Source organism: Stegostoma tigrinum, chromosome 6 (genome assembly GCF_030684315.1).
Source record: "Stegostoma tigrinum isolate sSteTig4 chromosome 6, sSteTig4.hap1, whole genome shotgun sequence".
In the NCBI taxonomy this organism is placed as follows: Eukaryota; Metazoa; Chordata; class Chondrichthyes; order Orectolobiformes; family Stegostomatidae; genus Stegostoma; species Stegostoma tigrinum.
In genome coordinates, this window is record NC_081359.1 from 59,691,601 (window position 1) to 59,708,544 (window position 16,944).

The following is a 16,944-nucleotide window of genomic DNA, read 5'->3' on the forward strand; positions in this document are numbered from 1 at the left end:
AAGGATGTAATAATATAGCTTGATGCAATATAGTATCAAGCTGAGTTGGCATAGCTTAATAAAGACCTGAACAGGAATTCATACCTGACAAATTTGTTAGAATTCTTTGAGAAGGCAACATGCAAGAAAGATAAAAGGGGATTATTACATGTAAAACATTTGGATTTTTAAATAACTATCACATAATAGGCAACCAAATAACCGTTGGGAGTAGTATATTCACATAGGCAGGAGATTGGCTAACTAATAGAAAACAGATAGTTCAAATAAGAAGGGCATTTTCCGATGTGGGTGTGTGTTTGTGTGGTATGGGGATTTGTGCCAGGGCCATAATTGTTTATGATTTTTATTAATGTTGGAAGTGAATGTACTATTCCCAAGCTTGTGGATGATGCAGAAGATAGGAAAGCAAGTGATGAGGATGTAGCAAAGATTACAGAAGGATATGGACAAGTTAAGTGACGAGGCAAAATCTTAGCAGTTGTAACATAAGTTGAGAAAATGAAGTTATACCCTTTGGCAGAAGATTAGAGAAGCTGAATATTATTTAGATGCAGAAAAATTGCAGAAAGCTGTAGCACTTTGGGATTTGAGGGAACGTCAAATTTCAGCAGGTATAAGAAAGGCAGATGGAATGTTGTTCTTGATGTCAAAGAGAATGGAATATAAAAATAGGGACATCTTGCTTAAACCATACAATTAATTGGATCACTAGTACAAACAGTTTTGGTGTTCTTATCGGAGAACAGATATACTGGCACAGGTGGCAGTCCTGATGTGTTTCACTGGAATGAAATGGAGAGAATTTCTTATGAGGAGAAGTTGACTCATTGGAGCTTAGAAGTGTGAGAGGTGGCTTTGTTAAAACATAGAAGATTCATATAGGGGTGACTGGGTAGATGATAAGTAGTTGTTTCCCTTTGTGGGAAAGTCTGGAACCCAACAGCACTATCTCAGAAAGAAAGGGTCACCCAGTAAAGCAGGAATAAAAGTGAATTTCTTCTCTCAGAGGGTAGTGAATCTGTGGAATTCTTTACCAGAGATGTCTATAGAGGCTGGAACATTAAGCATATTCAAGGCTGTTTCGACAGATTTTTGATCAGTAATTGATTCAAGAAGTTTTAGGAAAAAGCAGGAAAGTGAAGTTGAGGATTATCAAATTAGCCAATGATGAAGGAGACTTCGTGGGGCGAATGGCCTACATCTGCTTCTACACCTTATGGTCCAGCTGGCAATGCAATGAAGTGGTTATATCGATAATTTCAAATCGCAAAGTTCATGAATTCAGCTTTTACTTTGAAATTCATAAAGCTGAATTCAATAAATCTGTTGATTTATTGTTAGTATCAGATATATAAGAAGGAAAGATATGGGATGGCTGTGAAAATCATTATGTGGTAGACTTTTATGTTCTTTAAAAAAACCTGAGTAAGCCTCTCAATTATATATCAATCATTAAGAAGGTGGTTTACTATTTTTGCAGGAATGTATATGTTCAATAAGTATATTTCCATTCCCTGAAACCAAAGAAGAAAATTGGGTACAAGGACATGATAATTTCAGGGTCTGTTTTCAATTAATCTGTGAAATTCCAACAATTTTGTATCACAGGATCAACTTCTAAGGCTGGAAAACATGGCCTCAGATAGGACCTGGTTTTGGCAAGGGGTACACATAAAATATGATAGATGACTAGCCTATTCAGCATCAATTCAGTCCCCATAATATGTTGTGAAAATCAATAGCCTGCCTGCCATTTAAATAAAATGGGCAACTGACCCTATTAATAAGCCAATTCATCCAAATTATACATTGCCCTTGCCTTAAAACATTTCCTATGGACAGGTGGAAATGGATGTATGTTTTTGGTGGGAGCTCTGTGTACACTGGGGACATTCCCCTACATGTTATCCCCCCATTTAGTTCCTCCCTGCCTTTAAATGCACCCTTACTCCCTTAAAACTCTCCCTTGACCCACAGATACCTTGTAACCCTAACCATCTGGGACATAGTCTTGTTCATACAGGAATCATTGCTCTTCCCTGTGCTCCTCCATCCAGATTCAGCTGCTGATTCTGATCAATCTGATTGGCTAGCAGCTCTTGAGGGTGGCTCTCCCTCTCAGTGAGGAATGGAAGTCCAACCTTTGTTCCTCAAGATCACTCACGGTGTCTTACTGCTGCAGAGCAGACCTTTTGAACATTTGGATTATCACGACTCTGCCTTTCCTTTTAGTGATAGTGTGTGTGGAAGGTAAAGCAATGTGCATCTTATCACAATCTTAAAATTCGACTCCAAGACCCTTGACATATCATACATCTTTACTTTTGTAATGAATAGTCCCTCCTAGCTTCTGTTATCATTTCAACTATCCTTATTTTTGAATTCAGGAAACAAGATAGTAGCCTTCATTATTTGATGTCCTTTATTAACATAGGTAATCTCAACTGAAACAATATTTTTTCTCAGAATCTGCGTTTTATGTTACGGACTTCTCTAAACCTGAAGTTACAATTAATCTTGTATTTCTTTACTCATTGCTGGAATTTTCCCAGTGTTTGACCAGGCTTTTGTGTGTTTCTTCCCCAAAGATGATATAATACAGAATAAATGGCACCCCTTCAAAGTCATCAAGGATTTGTGACATAAAAGTTGGAAGATCTATAGAGTTGAAGTGATTGTAAAATGCATTCAAATGTTCTAAAAGGATTATTAAATATCTACCATATAATTTAATCCCATTTAATTGTAATTGCTAGTTTCCACAATTCACATTTGAAGTGCCTGACAGCATTTTGATAATTGGTCTGCTTTGGATAAAACTTTCTATAGGTTAATTTTAGTCTTTGGAGAGGAATATTAGGGAGTTTTATGAAGTTGAGAGCCATTTGAAAATGATGGGTGATTCCAAGATTCCTGCCCTGATCCCCTATGCCCCCATCTTTCGCTGGAAATGGAGTAAGGATATGGGTTAGTCTGCTCTGTCAACCTGATCAGCTCCATTGTGAGTTGGAGCATCTGCTAACCCACAGCAATTTTTGCGAACTTGGTTGAATTTTCGCTGACTTGTGATTCATGATTCTCAGAGGAGCTGTGAACTACTGTCTGGATTTTTGAACCTTTTAACAGACAAGTTCAAAAGCTAATGTTCACGCACCCTACCCTCTCCACCACCCACCCTCACTTCCGCTCCCCACCATGCCTCACTACTTACCAATGCCCGATCAGTGCTAACATATGCACATCCAAGCTCTCTCATGATCCTTTACAGCCCTATTCCATCTCATTCCTCCACTAATCCCACAGGTCTCTCACATCCTCCAAACTCAAATATACACTGTGTTACAGAATCAATTAATTGAAACTGCTTAGAGAAAAACATTTATTCATAATTCTTCTAAGAGTATCGTTTCTCCTCCAATACTATGAAAGTGTTAATTAAACAAACTGACAGCCTGCACTTATGACTGAGTGGAAGGTTACTTACACAGCTCGAGAGAACTGTTGACTGTGCTTCATTGCCATCTTTGTGTTTAGAAAAACTTATTTTTATTGTGATCGCTTTTGTCAATGTCTCAATGTTTACATACTCTGGATTATGACGTCTGAAGCACTTAAAGCTTTTGTTATGGATTCGTTAATGGTTCATTTGGTCGGCATTTGGGGCTGTAGGAGCACCAGTATTTTTTTAGAGAAATATGAATGGGTGTTTTCTTTTTCTAAGTAGTTTCACACATGCCATTGTTACCATAAGGTTAGTGTATTCTGGCTGAATGGATGTTTAATGACTATGATGTGGCATGGAGAAGATAAAGGGATGGATAGGGGTGATGACTTGATGTTGAGATAGCATGGCTACTATTGTTGTGACATGTGGAATGTGTGGAGAAGGGGCTGATAGGGTGTGAGGGATGAATATAGCCATAGAACCACGGCCACATCCCAGTGAAGTGAGGTAGTGGTTTTATGCAGTCCGCCTTGGTCTTCACTGGCCTTAGTGGCTCCTTCTGATCTTTCTGTCAGAGAGGCAAATGCGATACTTTATTATACTTACCATCACCTCCAAATCTCCTCCCCTACTCCCAACCCCAAGAGAAGATTACTTCACTTAGAGTCTTTTCACCAAAATAGGTGTTGTGAACGGCAATTTCCCCAACTCTGATCCACCCACCTTGGCAGTGAAAATCCAAGCCAAAATATATTCACACTTGTTCACTGCTTGGTTTAATGATTCATACTGCTCTTAAAGAAGCTCGGAACTTTAATTTTATTACCTCAGGTTTATCCATTCTCTCTTGCTCTTCATACAGTATTCACACATTTCAGCTGGGAGATGTCCGGCTGCAGAAATATGCTGTGCCTTTCTGTGACTAAATCTAAATGGTTGCCTAAACGAGCAAATGTCTCTGAAACTGCATTTACTGTTAATGCTTATATCTGCTGCTTTTATGAATTCTAAACGGTAGAACACTGGTACTCTATTTGCTGTTCCTGTGTTTAGTCTTTAGCATTTGTTTTGGATCCTGCTACCACATCAGTTTCCTATGGTTTGATGTTCTGGACAGAGTACATCACCACCTCTCATTCAACTTGCTCAATTTTCTACTTAAAGTCTATAAAGTAACTGTGACATGATGTTAAATTGAGTTGTCTTGCAAAATTTCTAGTTAGTGATGTGCCATTTTTCTTCAGGTTGTACACTCAACACTACCTCTTATCTGTATTTCATTCATAACATTCAAAACAAATTGTTCTCACCTATCTTAGATTATTCCTCCATTTAGGATTTTCCTTTTGTATTTTCTTGTTTATACGATCACGATGTTCTTGCTTTGGTTTGAACACTTTTACAAAATAGTTTTGTTTTTCATTCTGTATTGACATTTGGTCAACACTGGGCAATCTCTCTTTCATTTTGCAAGTTACTACAGTAATTATCAAAATCAGTTGCATGTGATTTTCTTCCCACACTGTTCAAAGTGATAGCTGTGCTCCATTCACATTATTTACACAAGTGTTATTAGTACATAAATATTTTAACTACGTTTTGCTGACTGCTCCTGTTATATAGTTATCAACAACTCTGTTTAAATCTAAACCTTTGCTTTAGTTACTTGGCTCTTAGTTGATCATCTTTAATGAATGGAATGCAGTTTCCTATGAAGGAAAGATACTGACAAAATGTATATTCATGTAAATATTATTCAATTTCTCACCATACGTCAGCAGAAGATCAGCAGAAAATCCAGGAAATGGTGTAAATACTATGTGTAGTGTTCCTTTGGGATTTGTGCTGACTTTCTACCTGGCATTCTGAGTATCTTGAAAGAAACTAATGACATACTGATCAAAGATTTCTTCATACACTTAAAGTTCATATTAAAGGCAATTCACATGAACAGGATTCTTTTGAGATATGAAATATTCCTCAAGTCTAGCTACTAATAGAATTATATGAAATAAAAGCCAAAAGAACTACAGATGCTGTGAATCAGGAACAAAAAACAGAAGTTGCTGGAAAAGCTCAGCAAATCTGGCAGCATATGTAAAGAAAAATCGGAGTTAACATTTCAGATCCAGTGACCCTTCCTCAGGACTGATGGTATCTAGGAAATTTTTGGTTTATACGCAGAAGATAGGGTGAGGTGAGGGACTAAGGAGTAGATGATACGGGAATAGAGCCCAAGGAAAGACAAGAGCAGTTAGACAGACAAAGGAGTTGACAATGATCTAGCTAGAAGGGTGAATAGCTGCTAACAATAGGTAGTGTATAATGGCAGGCTATGTGACAAGAAGGCTTGGTATGTGGGGTAAGGAAGCTAGAACATGGGAGGGACAAGGTCCTAAAATTATTGAACTCAACTGCCTTCTGCTGCTAAAAAAGATCCTGAGCTTCTATTTGCCTGCCCCTTTAACACATCACCCCATTCCCTGGGCCAACACTTCTGTCTCAGGCTTGCTGCAGTGTTCCAGCGAAGTTCAGTGCAAGCTGGAAGAATGGCACCTTGTTTTCCACTTGGGGACCCTGCAGCTCTCTGGATTCAATATTAAGTTCAATAATTCAATAAGTCTTTCCCATTATTTGTACCATAGAACTATTTGGCTTCTGAAAGACAGTAACATTAAGTGCTTCAAGGAGAATTTAAAAGGCTGGTTTCCTAAAATAACTGGGAGGAGCTGATGTAATGGCAATGTCATTAGACTAATAATCCAAAACCACAGGCTAAAATCCTATGTACTAGGGTTCAAATACCACCATTGCAGTGGTGAAATTTGAATTCAGTAAATTCCAAAATTAGCCTAATGGCAGTCGTGTAACCACATAACTGTCATTAAAAAATTAATTAATTAATGTCCTTTGTGGAAGGGAATCTATTGTCCTATTTTTTCCTGCCTATGTATTGTTCATATGAACAGAAATGTAGTTGATACTTAAATGCCCTCTGAAATGTTCTAGTAAGCCACTTGGTTGTAATAAGAAACCAGGTGGACAATGGCATCCACCAGGCACTGGAAATAACAATGGCAAACGCAGCCCTGTTGAGCCTGAAAAGTCAGCCTTATTAGCATTGGGGAATATGTGTCAAAATTGGGAAAGCTATTCCACAGATTAGTCAGACAACAGCTCTACACAGTCACACTCATGGAATCCTAGCTTACAGACAATGTCACAGATATCCCAATGCTGAAGTGGCAGCAGAGTGGTATACAGCCAGTAAGGAGTCATCCTGGAAGTTCTCAACATTGACTCTGAATCACATGAAGTCTCATAGCACCAGGCCAAATGTAGGCAAGAACAGCTCTTCTTACATATCACACTCCCTCAGCTGATGAATCCGTTCTCCTCCATTCTATGTGCCACTTGGAGGAAGCACCAAGATTGGCAAAAGCATTCAATGTTTTCTGGCTTGCAATGGACTCCAGTTTCCATCACCAAGAATGGTCTGGCAGCATCACTAACACCAGTCTGAGCTGGGCACGTCCTAAAGGTCAGGGTCTGTGGCAAGTAGTGAGGAAACTAACAAAATCGAAAAATCAACTTCCTCACCAGTTTACCTGTCACAAATGCCTCTGTTCAGGTTGAAATCAAGATGAGTGACAACTGCATAGTCCTTGTGGATATAATGTACTGTCTTCACATGCATGATACCATTCATCCTGTTTTATGGCACTAAAACTGTGCAAAATGGGTTTGATGTCAAAAAGAGGTAGCAACTTAAAACTGTCCATCCATGAAACACTGTGCCTTCAGCCTCAGAATAACTGTATTAAACATAATCTCATAGAATCCCTACAGTGTGGAAGCAGGCCATTGAGCCCATGGAGTCCATACTGACTCTCCGAAGAGTAGCCCACCCAGATCCACACCCCATCCTATCTCTGTAGACCTACATTTCTCAAGGCTAACCCACGTAGCCTCCACATCCCTGGATACTATAGGCAAATTAGCATGGCCAATCCACCTAACTTGCACATCTTTGGACTGTGGGGGGAAGGTGGAGCACCAGAGGAGACACACCTGGACAGGGGGAGAATGTGCAAATTCCACACAGTCACCATGATGCCTCTGTAACATCATGGCCCAGCATTTCCCCATGGGGATCAATTATGGTTCAATGATGATTGCAGGAGCTCATGGCCAGAGCAGCACCAGGCATATCTAAAATTGAGGTGTCAACATGGTGCAGTTACAACACAGGACTACCTATACCCCAAATAGCAGAGCAAGTAAGCAATAGACAGAGCTAAGTAATCCTAGGGATATTAGATCGGATCTAAGTTCCGTCATCACTGAACAAAACAAATTAGAGGAAACCTTAAAGACCATCAATAATCCCCTTACTGGCATAACATTCACAAAAGAGGAGGAAAACAATAACAAACTGCCATTCCTAGATGTCACAGTAGAGCGAACAGCCGATGGGGAACTTCAAACCAGCGTCTAGAGGAAAACAGCACATACGGACCAAATACTGAACTACAGGAGCAACCATCCCAACACCCACAAACGAAGCTGCATTAGAACATTATTCCAACGAGCCACCACACACTGCAGCACAGAGGAACTACGCAGAGCAGAGGAAAATCACCTATACAGCATATTCAAAAAGAATGGGTACCCTATGAACACAGTCCGCCGATTCCTCAGCAATAAACCCAAACAAACAGACAAAACGGGCCCAGAAACCATAACCACCCTCCCCTACATCAAAGACATTTCCGAAATGACTGCCAGACTACTCGGACCTCTTGGCATCAGGGTAGCCCACAAACCCACAAACACACTAAAACAACAGCTAATGAACTTAAAAGACCCTATACAGACAACAAATAAAACGAACGTCATCTACAAAATACCTTGCAAGAACTGTGACAAACACTACATTGGACAAACATGGCAGAAAGCTAGCCACCAGGATACATGAACTTCAACTAGCCACAAAACGACATGACCCACTATCACGCGTATCCTTACATACAGATGAGGAAGGACACCACTTTGATTGGGACAACACATCCATCCTAGGACAAGCCAAACAGAGACTCGCATGAGAATTCCTAGAAGCATGGCATTCCAACAGGAACTCCATCAACAAGCACATTGATTTGGAGCCAATCTACCATCCCCTGAGAAAAAGAACAGGAAATGGCATCACCAACGCAGGAAATGACATCACCAACCCAAGGAAACCTAACCAGATAAATAGAAAGCGGGACATAACACCAGCGCTTCGTCGGAGGCTCACTAATGACGTTACCCAGAATGGTGACGAAATGTCTGAAAACTAACCTTCCAGCTCAGCGAGCAAACTCACATCCAGAACCTCAACCTGAGCTACAAATCTTCTCAAAACTCGCTAGTCCCCATTATCTCTGATCACAATTTTAACCTGCTCACTGAGGCTCATTTGGGTTCTGCCAGAGCCACTCATCTCTTGATCTCCTTATAGCATTCGTCCAATTGTGGACAAAAGAAATGAATGCCAGAGCAGAGGTGAGAATCCCTGTCCTTGACATTAAGACTGCTTTCAGCTGAGTGTGGTATCAAGAAATCTAGCAAAACTGAAGTCAATGGAAATTGGGAAATACTGTCCTCTGGTTGGAATCATACATGGTTGAAAGGACCATGGTTGTGGTTGTTAGAGGTCAATCATCCCAGCTCCAGGACGTTTCTGCTGGAGTTCCTTTGGGTTGGGTCCTGGACAGGAATGACTATATCACATGAAAGAATATATGTATATTTTTTTAAAATTCACTAAATGGGCCTGGTTAAGAAAGAAAATTCAAGATATCTTAAAAAAGTTGGGCAAGGGCTGCTGGTATACATAGCAATAACAACAAAATTATTTCCCCTGTCCAAGGTTGGTGCCTATTTAGTACTGTATGTGACATAGATATCTGCCTTAAATATACAAATGACCCTTTCTCCAGTTAGGAGCTGGGCCATAGGTGGAGCAACTCTAAACAAACATCTCTGGTTCAGTATCTTTGCCCACCCACCTAAAATCAGTGTATTAACTACATTAAGTATGTAGACTACTATGTATTTAATTTGATCAATAATAGAAGAAAGAACAAGGAAAATTACAGCACAGGAATGGGCCCTTCGGCCCTCCAGGTCTGCACTGACATGCTGACTATCTCAACTAAAACACCCTACCCTTCTGGGAATTGTAACCCTCGAATCCCATCTTATTCACGTATTTGTCAAGACCCCCTTTTAAAAGTCACTATTGTATCTACTTGTACAACCTCTCTCAGCAGCGAGTTTCAGGTACCCATCACTCTCTGTGTAAAAAAACTTGCCTCATACATCACCTTTAAACCTTGCTCTCACACCTTAAACCTACGCCCCCTAGTAAGTGACTCTTCCGCCCTGGGATAAAGCTTCTGACTGTCCACTCTGTCCATGCCCCTCATAATCTTATAGACCTCTATCAGGTTGCCCCTCAACCTCTGTCATTCCAGTGAGAACACCCCAAGTTTCTTCAACCTCTTCTCATAGCTAACGCCCCCCATACCAGGCAGCATCCTGGTAAATCTTTTCTGTACCCTTTCCAAAGCCGTCACATTCTTTTGGTAGTGTGGCAACCAGAATTGAACACAATATTCCAAATGTAGCCTAACTGAGTTTCAATAAAACTGCAACATTACCTGTCAATTTTTTAATTCAATGCCCCGGCCAATGAAGGAAAGCATGCTGTATGCCTTGTTGACTACCTTCTCCAACTGCGTTGCCACTTTCAGTGACCTATGTACTTGTACATCCAGATCCCTCTGCCTGTCAGTACTCTTAAAGGTTCTGCCATTTACTATACATTTTCCATCTGGATTAGACCTTCCAAAATGGATTACCTCTCATTTTTCCAGATTAGACACCATCTGCCATCTCTCTGCCCAAGTCACCAACCGATCTATGTCCTGCTATACCTTCTGACGGTCCTCATTGCTATCCACAATTCCACCACCCTTTGTGTCATCTGCAAACTTACTAATCAAACATTTTCCTCCAAATCATTTATATATATTGCAAATAGCAAAGGTCCCAACACCAATTCCTGAGGAATGTCATTAGTCTCACCCCTCCATTCAGAAATGCACCCTTCCACATCTTCCCTCTGTCTCCTATGACTGAGCCAGTTTTTTATACATCTTGCAAGCTCATCTCTGATCCCATACGATTTTACCTTCTGCATCAGCTGTCCATGAGGGGCCTTGTCAAAGGCTTTACATGTAGACAACATCCACTGCCCTACCCTCATCGATCATCTTCCTCACTTCCTCAAAATACTCAACCAAGTTAGTGAGACACAATCTCCCCTTCACAAATAATATTACAAATTTTAACATACCTGATGAGTTCCACTGTTTCAGAATACATCATATATGGAGATTTGGCTTCAAGTGGTCCATGTTCCATTTCATTGCCACATTCAATAAAAGATAATGCTGCGTCTATATAATTTACTGCCTTTCCAAACTTTTCCACCTGAACCAAATGGAAATAGTCTCAATAATGAAATTGTCTGGTGAGGATATATTGAAATTTATAACTTTTCAAAATGTTAATAAATTCAAATAGAAAACCAAATGTACCATAGCATCAGCTTTGTGTTTCTTTCTCTTTGCCTCCTGCATGTAATAGTCAGCATTATGTTGCATGCTGAAATATAAATCAAAATGTTCTAAAGTGGTAAATATTTTGAAGGCAGGTTAACTACAAAAATAAAGTGAATCAATTTAAAATATCACAGGTTACAACAGTGTATAGTGTTGACGTTTTTAAGAATTTAACTTGCACAATTACAATAAAAAATTTTCAAATTGCCTTACTCACTTGTCATCAAAAACAAGTCTGGGTCTGCAGGAATCATTTTGCCACTTTGAAGTTGCTAGCCATGAATTCTCTTCAGGTGTTTGAAATGATTGATTATCGCAAAGTTGATTGCTGGTGGAGTTAATGTGGATCCCTTTCTGCAAGTATAGCAAAAAATTTTTTGTTTTTGCACAGACAATTCTAAAATAGATCAGAATAATGAATGTGATAATGGTATTAGTCACAAAAGCTGTTTTTAAAGGTTTGGACACTGTGACAAATCGTAGCTACATTGTGCTTTATAGCTACTTGTCAAACACTATAGTACAGTAACTTCATTGAATAATGTCAACCCTTTTGGTTCACTGTTATACTATTTTGTAGACCTAAGAGGCTGCTGCCAACTACGCTAATAACTTCTGTAAGTTTGATTCCATATGTCCTCTCCAATATTATTATCCAAAAATCTTAATTATTAAAAGCATTGCAGAAGAGGTGAGTTAGAGTACAATTATTGAGTACTGGCAGAATTTTCGACAGTTATGATTCAGAACCAGAAACAGCCTTAAGAAGGAAGAAGTCAGGGAAGAAATCAGTGGCATTAGCTTTGGACAAGAATGCATCACTTAATGCAAAGAAAAACTGCCAACCAACTCTTGTTACATATGTGGTCTAATATTGGCAAATATTAAATGAAGAAATTGTACCATCATACCCTACCAACTGGTGGAAAATAGTTGGTACAGAGTAGTGTGCAAAGTAAGAAAATGTAATGGAACTAGAAAGAAACAAGTGCTTTCTTATTTTCAAAAAAGTGTGAAATATTATTCTTGCTTTTTCAAAAAAGCACAACCAGTGCTTCTTCTCAAAATCATAAAGTGATTTACTACACAAAAGGAAGCCATTCAGCCCACTGAATCCAGAGCAAACCAGTCAGCCCCACCACTTTACTCAATCTCCATAGCACTGCAAGGAGTGCTATTTCAAGTGCCCATCCAATTTACTGTTGAAATCACTGGTGTTTCTGCCTCCAAAACATTGGATTCCGCCTCCATTCACTGGAGCAAGTTCCACCTCATTATCAGTTGCTGTGCAAAACCAAACTCTTCCACATATTTTCCTCACTAAAGATGCTAAATTGGATCCTAAATTATCTGAATCTATCTATGTCCTGGTACACGTCACCGATCACAAATCCTTTCACAATTAATCAGACAACAGCTTTAAGTTTGGATTTTAAATCCCAGCCAGTTAGCAGTCATTAAATGGTTCATTTGATATTAGTAGCATGACCCTGAGCGATTCAAACTAGAATTCAAATGCTCAGTTCTTTAGCTGTGTGACAATAGGAGTGAAATTTGCTGACCTCAGACTGAGATGAAAAAAGAAATCAAATAATACTCTTGCCACTGTATACTGTAGTAGGACTGCTGTGTGGGCATGTCAAAGTGGTTGATCTATATTGCTTCTGATTATTGAATAGCTGGCCAACATTTTGTTTGAATTCCATATGATAAATGGCTACTTGAACAACATTATTGAAACTGCTTGACTTCCATGAAATGAAACTACAGTTGTGGTCCATGCCTTCAGAAGAGCAGAGAAAGCTTAACTTCTAAAGTTACATTCGGTCAACTTTTTAATCTGATGATAAATTAACAATGTGCATATATTGAGAACCGAACAAAATCATAAAACCCTGCCAGATACATTCTAAATGTGCCCTCATTCAATGACATGCCACTTGTAGTATTTGATGCTGAAAAGACAGAAAGAATTATAGCAAACCATGAAGCAGCTAAAATTGTTGACAAAATTGTTTGTTCAGTTACATCAATTCCAAGCCTTGGAGGATGCTTACCTGAATATCCAAGGCTGAATGTTCTTGACAGCCGAAATGTTCTCCAACTGAAAGGGAACATTCCTGCCTGGCAATTGTTGCAGTGTCCATTCATGCATTGTTGTTCATACTTGTTACTTTGGTTAGATCCTCAATATTCAACACTTATACCTATCATGTTACTCCAGCCATTTGGTTTGTCTCCAGCACCTCCTTATTTTTACTTGTTTGTAATTATCTTTCTGCCTCAATTCATCAGATTTTATGTCATCCCCTCACTTGCTATTCAGCTGTTGACACTTTACTCATGCTGTATGACACATTTGATCATCTGCAGAGACTTATTATCCAGCCTGTTGACACTCCAGTCACACCATTTGTATGATCTTTTGATCTCTCTGCCTGTGTGCTCCACTTCACCTGACGAAGGAGCAGTGCTTCGAAAGCTTGTCATTTCAAATAAACCAATTGGACTATAACCTGGTGTTGTGTGACTTCTGGCCTCATCCACCTCAGTCTAACACCAGCACCTCCACATAATGAAGAGTGAGGTTCTGGGCCATTGAAAATTATTTTTGAAAGGAACTGAGCTATACAAATGGCATAAACAGAGCTAGGGTCATCTTGAATTAATACAAGCTGTGTCATTTATTCATTAAACATAAGGCCTGTAATTAAATCTGAGCATCAGCTACGTATATCTGAAAGATCTGAAACACTTGGTGAAAGCATGTGTAAATGGCTGACTGATAAGCGAAGTTAATAGAAGTTAGTTGAACCAAATAGGACCTTCATGGAAAATGATAATGTTAGTTCCCATAGTCAGAAAATATAACTGTAAAGAAAAGACCTTTCTTTAGATGCAGCTAGCAGTGGTTAATAAACATTAATGTGGATTCTGACAAAAGCGCAATAATTTGTAACATGCTTTCCCCTACTGCAAATGCTGCCTGACCACTAAGCGGTTGCAGCATTTTCTGTTTCCCACTTAGATTTCTTTCATCTCCACGATGAAATGGATCAGAGAGGCTCTAACTTTGACCATCTGTTTGCTTCTTACATGATATAAATGAACAAAGGCAGTAAATGGGTAATAGAATGACATGTCCAAATATACCCATTCACAGGGAAAGGATCATAAACGAAGTCAGCAAAGTTCTCATTGCATGTTCTGTATCATGAATTATTTATAGATAAAATGTTTTCTTGCTTCTTTTGTTTGTTGTGCCCACTCAATTTGCAATGCTACTGAAATAAAGCAATTAACTTGTATCATCAAGTTGCCAGTGCCTGGAAGTTTGAAACATAATTCTGCAAATGCCAATATTTCTCTCCATATCTGCTAAACAGATGATAATTACAGTGTATTTATAGAATGCACTGAATTAGTCTGTGATCCAAATAATGAAAACTTAAAAAATGAAGTTTTTCTGTTGCAGACTGACTTAATTTGATCTTTTTTATTTTCATAATCTCACATCAGCTATGTCATTGTGGTTTTGATTCCCACCACTGCTTGTGCACAGCTGCTGAGTGCAATGAAACTGAAATTTACCAGTTCTGCAAAGAAATATTTCTACATAGAAAATGCAAATGAAAAATATATCATTCTGTAAACATGAAAAAGCATGTCAGAATAAGATATTAACCAGGATTTTTTTTGAAGTTCTCCAGAAAGGCTGCTGTAACCTCAGTGGAAACTTGGCAGAAATGCCACAAAGCCCATCTGCGATTCCCACCAAAGTTATCAGCACCGATTGGGAAACTCCTTGTGGAAATTGCTAATTGTCTCTGCAGCTGGCAGAAAGTTAGTACATTATAACATGCATTATGTTGAAGTTGATAAATGCAAACAGACTGAAGAGTAATAGATTCCAATATCTGTTATATTTAAAGATCAAGAAATTCAGCTTAGGTGACAATGCTAAAAATAATTTTGTTATGATAAAAATAGTCCTCAAATATCAGGAATAGGTTTAGTCCTGTAATGTTAACACTAAAGTACTAAAATAAATCAGCATATCAAAAATTAGATTTAATATCAAGTGATTTTACTAACTGGTCCCTGATAGATGTGTGTAGCCTACTCTTTCCTATGCAGTTCCAAGTAGCACCTGTTGTCAGCTGTATAATTTTTTAAGGACTCTTAAAAAGTGAGCACACTTTCTGGTCTTTCAGGTGTCTGTATTTATAGAACAGAGTTGCATTGTGCACTACTATTTGTCTAATAGCCCCACAATATGATTTCAGTTTAAACATTAGATTTATTTATATTTTACTTTTTCTGCAGTTCCTTCAGTTCATAGTACAATATCAGTATGCTGGGGAATGTTGTGAAATTTTTCACATCTTTTATAAGTCCTAAGTTCTGTACCTACACAATGTGTAGCTCACCTGATGCTTTCACTCCTTCATTCTTTTTCTTTGTGGATTGCAAGGATGTACTTAAACTTAAAATAACAGTAAAATTCTCTAAGATTACTTATTTATTTCATTTTCTCATAGAATATTAGCAACCTGTTCCATGGCCTGCAATGAGAATTAGAAATTCTGTGATCAAATTACTTAGAGTTAAATTTACAGTGGAGAAACAGGCTATTTGGCCAGGCAAGTACATTTTTCCATGTGATCCTATTCCTGCTGAAGCAATCAGCATTTCTTTCTACTTTTTTTGCATTTATGTGCTTATTTACTTTTCTAGAATACAGCTATCAATGAATTCCTTCATGTACACTTATCCTGACTTTCAAGACTTTCTACAGGTCTGATAGCAATATCGGGTTTATATTCCCACATAATAACCTCCACAATCTCTTGCACCGCAACAAATACTAGCTTGATGTGTTATATCTTAAGTATGTCAATGGAAAAGGGACTATTTTTGTGACTTCAAGAAGTTTCACAAGTCATCGCACTATATCTTTTTTGCTAATCAAAACAATAGATACTTGGGTAATTTGGTCAAAATCTATCTACAGATAAACTAAAATGTCTCAGCAACTCTTTAAAATGATAAAGTCAAATGTACGATGTTGTGCAGAGATTGGATGTTGTGTTTACTTACACTGGAGTCTTTCGAGCAACTCTGTGGTTTTGACTCAGATTTCCAACTTAAGGAAGGTAAGGATAACAAGGAGTTGCTAGGTAAAACAGTATCATTGCCTCCTCCAGCAGTAGTGTTGATTTCATTGGGGTGCTTCTGATTAGAGATTCCAGGTAATGGTGAAAGAAAAGGATGAATCATTTTCTCTGTCCCATTTGTTTGCTTGGATAATCTACATTTGGATAAGGACAATATGAAAAAGTGGAATCAAAATATTGGCGTATAAGGTAACAATAACACTTATTATTTGTCATGTTTGTTGTTTGTCATATCTTTCGAGTTTTTCCTTTCTATAAACTTGACATTAAATGTAAGAATTCCACTGAAGTGGTGCACTTGCATAAAAGAGACAGTCCAAGCATGTATTGGGCCATTTTCTGAAAGTTTCTGGGAAGGAAAATGTGGGAAATCTACAGCATTTTATTGTCAGTTGTGTAAAAGATATTAAAAATACCACTACAAAGAACATAGGTGCTTATACTATAAACTTGTTGGCACAGCTCATTAAGGTGCATCTTGTTCTTCTCTTTGTAAAAATGTTACTTCTTTTTGTTACCACACCTTTTATACAAGGACCTAGGACGTAGGGCAGAGAGAGGAGATGGTGCCTTTTCAGAAGTAACACCAAAAATTATTCTCAGAGAAGGTTTGCTAGGGCAGATAACATTTTTAGTTGCGAGATAA

At 38.5% G+C, this 16,944-nt stretch overlaps 1 protein-coding gene across 2 annotated transcripts in view; it reads right to left on the bottom strand.

Annotated features, from left to right (window-relative positions):
* Positions 1-16,944, bottom strand: part of aff3 (AF4/FMR2 family, member 3) — a 194,360-nt gene that overhangs the window by 29,633 nt on the left and 147,783 nt on the right. For both annotated transcript variants that reach the window (XM_048533102.1, XM_048533103.1), the window contains 4 exons: positions 16,222-16,432; positions 11,339-11,475; positions 11,098-11,164; positions 10,854-10,990 (listed from right to left, as the gene is read on the bottom strand). In XM_048533102.1, coding sequence (XP_048389059.1) covers positions 10,854-10,990; positions 11,098-11,164; positions 11,339-11,475; positions 16,222-16,432 — 552 coding nt within the window. The remainder of the gene's footprint in view (positions 1-10,853; positions 10,991-11,097; positions 11,165-11,338; positions 11,476-16,221; positions 16,433-16,944) is intronic.